Source organism: Glycine soja, chromosome 17 (genome assembly GCF_004193775.1).
Source record: "Glycine soja cultivar W05 chromosome 17, ASM419377v2, whole genome shotgun sequence".
NCBI classification, from domain to species: Eukaryota; Viridiplantae; Streptophyta; class Magnoliopsida; order Fabales; family Fabaceae; genus Glycine; species Glycine soja.
The window spans coordinates 37,105,420-37,111,038 of record NC_041018.1 but is presented as its reverse complement, the minus strand read 5'-3'; the positions used below and the strand labels follow the sequence as shown (position 1 = coordinate 37,111,038).

General features: G+C 36.0%; 1 protein-coding gene across 1 annotated transcript; it reads right to left on the bottom strand.

Moving 5' to 3' along the window:
- LOC114391805 (probable folate-biopterin transporter 2) lies at positions 1–5,395 on the bottom strand. Its single transcript, XM_028352779.1, has 5 exons — positions 4,710–5,395; positions 2,154–2,413; positions 1,955–2,050; positions 1,710–1,880; positions 1–845 (listed from the first exon to the last, which is right to left on the bottom strand). The coding sequence occupies exons 1-5, from the start codon at positions 5,074–5,076 to the stop codon at positions 243–245; spliced, it is 1,497 nt and encodes a 498-aa protein (XP_028208580.1). The 5' UTR covers positions 5,077–5,395; the 3' UTR covers positions 1–242.
- Between the last annotated feature and the right edge of the window lie 224 nt (positions 5,396–5,619).

The following is a 5,619-nucleotide window of genomic DNA, read 5'->3' as shown; positions in this document are numbered from 1 at the left end:
TCATATGCATCAAACTTGTTACATATAGTTTCAACCTTGTTTCCTAACAAAAAAATTGAGATTGACGCATAAAGATATTCCAAGGGCTTACCCTCATACTGCATAAGCTGCATAGATCTGTCCTCTCAAAATGATCTTTTTTCTTTTCCACATTAAATGCAAACAAATTGCACGTTTAATTCTACACTGGCTTGGTGATTTCCTGTATTTGGAATTGAGAATCCGAAAGAATGTCTTTTCATTCAACTATTTACCTCAAGACTGTGTACAAGGGACACCAATTCAACATTTTTGATGTCTGAAGTGTCAATAGCCACCTTTGAATTCATGTTTTTACTTGGAAGAATTGAAGAGCTGGGGTCAGCTCTAGGCACCAAAAACAGCAGCCAAAGTGGAGCAATCCTTAAAATGTTGCGGATCAAAATCGCCAACCAAATGTTATCAAACTTTGTTCTGGTGATCCTCAGAATGTGGAGAACAAAGCCTCCACCCCATGATGCTGAGAGAAGTCCAACATTATCAATTGACATTAGGAGTGCAAAAAAGGTGCCTTCAATACCTGAGGGACAAAGCTTTGAGCTAAGCACAAGCATAGGCATCCACTTGAGCCTATTAGTCATTTGAGCTATGCTTTCAACAATCACAACAAAGAAATAATCTGGTATGCCAAACTTAAGGTTCAATCTAAAGACCAGAATCAGATCAAGCATCCCTGACAAGCCATAAATCAACTGAGTCCAGAAGAGTAAGTTCCTGAATGCATAATCCTTTAGAGCATACTGGTATAGTATTGCACCTAAAAGTGCCCCCCCTGAACTAATTGAAAATATAAAACCAACACTCTCCTGTGTAAGAAAAATGGAACATAAAGGTTATTGGCATTTATTACTATTATATAATTAGAGTAATATTACATTAAGTTAATTTAATTCAGCATGGTAGAACAATGCTACAAATAACCACAAGGATTCAATATCTCGTTTATCATATCAGGTTAACAATTGTAATCAGATATGAAAAAGAAATCAAGTGGACACACATATCAGGGGAACGAACCTATGTGTTACCTAGAGAAGAGACTTTTGGCTAACTTCTCTGTTTTTCTATGCTCTTTATTAATGGAAATTGGAAAATAATCTTGTTATGTGCCAGAGTCAATCTCATGCTAAGGTGGGTGGAGATTTGATTTAGTGGTGGAGTAGGTGGAATTTCTTCACCTCATTATTGGAAGCAAAAACAAGTACATAACTATGATGTTGAATTTGAAATCTAGTTCCTTTTTGTCTTGTATTAAATGAGGGGAGGAAAATCTTTCCACTTTCTGTAAAGTAAGAATTTCTACTAAGGTGGGGTGGATCCCATCTTCAAGGGTATTCCTCTCTCCGGAGAAATTATTGCATGGTCCAGGACCATCATGTGTTCATGGTTCCGATTAATCTTCACATAACACATAAATGAGTTTTTGATGTACAAAAAAGAATTAGTAAAACTCAATTATGTGTCACATAAAAATTGTCCAGGACAACGTAATAATTTCTCTCTCGCCTAGACCTGAGGGACTGGAAGCTAGAGAGACTTCCAATTGTCACAATGACAAGTATGCTAATTTTAGAGATCAGATAGGAAGCAGTCATGAGAGCCACAGAAGGGAAGAATTTATCTGTTAAATATCTCAACAATAACATTGGTCAATATATCAAACCAAATACCTGAGAGAAAGATGGTCCACCCTTTGAGTCTGTATACCAATAAAACATTCCTTCACGGATATCCAAACTCAATGCAAGGGAAAAATACATGTATAAACAAGGCCCCCATACATCTTCACTCCTCAATGTAGTCCACATAGCCTTGCCAGCATCAATAAAATTTTGTTTCACCTAGAAACACAACATGGAAAATCAGATTATGTGTGTATTAGGACCATGGAAATGACATAAGCTAGTCATTATACCTGTGTGTAAGATGTGTTGTGCATACGAGGCTCATAAAGCAGAAAACCAACCGAAATTATAAGTCCAGCTGGGATAGTCATCAAACCAAACACCCCCTACGAGGAAAAATGCTCTCTTAGTAAAATACAAGTAATGAAGCACAAAAAAGAAAAGGAAAATTTTGCATGTTTTTAGGGGAAAAAGTTGTCAAAGGCTAACCATAGGGCCTAGAAGGTGAACAAAGATACCACTAATGAAGTAACCAAATAGTGATCCAACAGAAGAACTGAAAGCACATAAACTTTGCATGTCAGCAGCAAGTGAGGGTTGAGAGATACTGTTCTGTGCCACACAGGCATCAATGGTCACATCTGCTATTGCCACCGCAGCACTCCCAGCTGTTAATGCCAAAAGGGCCAACATAAGATGCAGGTTTTCATGCAAAGATAACAGAAGCATGGCAATCACTCCTAAGATACCTGCAACCATCAAAAGAGGGGCAAAAAGTCAGACTACTATGTTAGTGAAGCAATTTCTGAAGCTCTTCACCAATACTTACTTGCAGGAATCATTAATATGTGATAAAATACAAAGTTAATCCTCAATAAGAAACTCATGAAATGCAAACATTCCTGATTGTAACCCTTCGAAGGGTGTTGGAAGAAAAGCTAATTATACTCATGCTTGATAACATTGTACAAAAGTAAAAGTAAAAGTAAAAAATTCATCTACCTAAAGATTGCTTCATTTCCAAGTTCCATCCCTTTACGTCAAGAAGTAGTTAGCTGGCATTTGAAAGAACTTTTACAAAACTTATTTGGACTAATCTTATTATATAAACCCTTAAGCAGGTATTTGGTTATGCTTACAATCGTGGCTTGTGACAATAAGCTCCTTTAACCAATATATTTCAATAAGCTTCATGGTAAAGCTTGTCATAATAAGCTATAAGCTCTCGTGTAATCTGCGGGCAAATACACATGTGTAAACTGTTAAGCTTCTCACACAAAGAATCTGATTTTCCACCATATTCTCTATTGATATCTAATGTCAACAAGAGATATGGCCAATATTGTCCTTATAAGGCATAGACAATGTGTACCTTACAAGTCGGTTTTGTAAGGTTACGTTAGATCCTAAACTTAATTTCTAAGGTGGTATCAAAGTCTATTTTAGATTTGTTATCTGTTATTGGATCACCTATTTTTGTTTACGCTATAGATGTCTATTCGTAATTTCCTAAACATGAGGGAGTGTTGTTATTGGGCAACAATCCCACATCAACTAAAGATATGGATAATATAGTCCTTATATGTTTGGGAGGTCCTCACTTTATAAGCCAATTTTATGGGGTTTAATTAGGTCCTAAGTCGAAATTTTAAGATGGCATTAAAGGGATATTGTTATTGGGCCACCTGCATTTATTTGTCCATGCTCAAACTGTCTAGTCCTACATGTGAAGTGAGGTCATAAATCAATTAAATATAAATATGACTATCTAATTCATATAAGGTTTGGACAATCCTTATCTTACAAGTCAATTTTGTAGGATAAATATGAGTCCCAAAGCCGAAATAATAAGATTCTCAAAAAGAAGATCCTGTCATTCATTGATGGCTTCATGTGATGAGAAACAGTTTATTAACTGATGCTAATGCTATATTATAGAAGTAATGTAGTTATTAATGTCGTCAGAATGAAAGCTCTGTCAAGTGCTCTGAGTCACTGACCAGTATTCCATAACATCTTCAAAGGAGTGACCCAGTTTTGAGACATTATCCCATACGTTTCAGCATACAAATATACCAACCTCAACTATAATATTGTTGGAAAGTTGACTTAATTAACTGGGGTCATTCCTGGCTTGCTTTAATTGCAGACTCTTTGGGCTGCCTTAATTGCAGCTCAATTGAGTGTTTAGTCTCATATTGACTAAAGATATGACCAAATTTTGGCCTCTTTGGACTTCCTTAATTTCAGCCGTGATGGGTGAGTTTAGTCTCGCCTCAACAAGAGATTGACCAATTCCCACAAAATACATCCCTGGAAAGGGACGAATAGCCTAAGAGATTGACCAATGTTATCCTTATAAGACTCAGACAATACTCATCTTTCATATTGGTTTTGTAAAATTGAGTTAGACCTTAAGCCCAGATTTTATAATAGCATCAGAGTCTTTCCTAAATCAACTGTTTGGACACACTCCAAGGCCATTGAGCATAAAGTGGGTAATTTCAATCATTGGTCAGAAAATCAATGATTGATGATAATTAATATTACTCAATCCACCATTACTTTACAGAATCCAAGTCCTAAAGCTGGATTTAGTAGAGATGTGACTTAAATATAACTTATAAAACTTGGGCAATGCTCACCCCTCAGTCCCTCACCAATTCACTTTTCAGCCCTAAAAAGTCTATTCGAAATGGGTTAAGCCTAACTGAACCTTAAAATTAGCTCAAAGAGGGAGGATTGCCCAAACTCTATAAGGAATATTTTGACCATATTCCTAGTCAACTAGAGAAATCTACCACTGCTGAGCTTCCACTCTGTATACCGTGCTTACAAGCTACAGCATTAACAGTTTAGCATCCATTTAAGATCTTTCAACTCATAAAGATCTAGGAAAAGTGGAAAACATACAGAAATAAAGAGTTCAAGGAAAAATTAAAGCTGCAAAGCATTTAACAAATTACTGAAATTCCCACCTAAAACAATAATTGAGTTGAAATATATGAACCTATCTGAACTTAGGAAAAATGCATCATCACATACCAGCAAAAATGAAGTAAGGTCTCCTGCGATACCCGAAAAATGGGAGAACATCAGTGAGAAGACCCCAAAGAGGCTTCACAATCCAAGGAATGGAAGTGATTCCTTTGTAAACCTGTGCCTCAGATGGCTGCACCTTCTGAACATCTTTCATGTAATACTTAGTGCCAACTTCTGCAAGAGCTCCACCAAGTCCTTGGCTTATTCCATAAACAACCACAACTCCAAATACAAAGCTCCAATGCATTTCCCTAGAAAGCATCCTAAACCAATTAATTGGGATGCAGAAACAGTCCCAAACCCCATTTTTGGGTTCATTTTCCTCCATAGATTCGCCACATGGATCTTCCTGATTTTCCTCCTCTTGCATTATCACACCTTTGAAACACCCTTCACAGCAAAGATTTCAAATTTTCAATCAGCTTGAAAGAAAATCCTCCAAAAATTGTTCTTTGACTTCTATCTAGTACATATGATTGGAATCTAAATCTAACACTAACAAGTCTGAGATCAATTTTTTTTCTTCTTCCTGATTTCAGTTCCCAACAAATAATATAAAGAAGGGGTTTTGAAAAGTAGTAAACAATTAGCTAGTTGGAAAAAGAAACATAGAGAAGAAGAAAAATGAAGGGAAATGAAACCAATGATATGAATGGAAATTAACACCACTTGGTTCTTGCCTTGTGGTTCTGTTTCTATTTGTGAAATCTTAAAAGAGATAAAAAAGGATAAGTCAACATTAACCTTTTACAATAACAAATGGGTAACCTTCATTTCTGATTATTCCCATGCCCGATCAATCATACTATAAAACGTCAAATTTACATTTTGTTTCCTTATTTTTCCTCTTTTAATTTTTTTTTTCCTTTTATTAAGGTTTTGGGCACCCTCTAAAAAAAAAACAGGTTTTGGG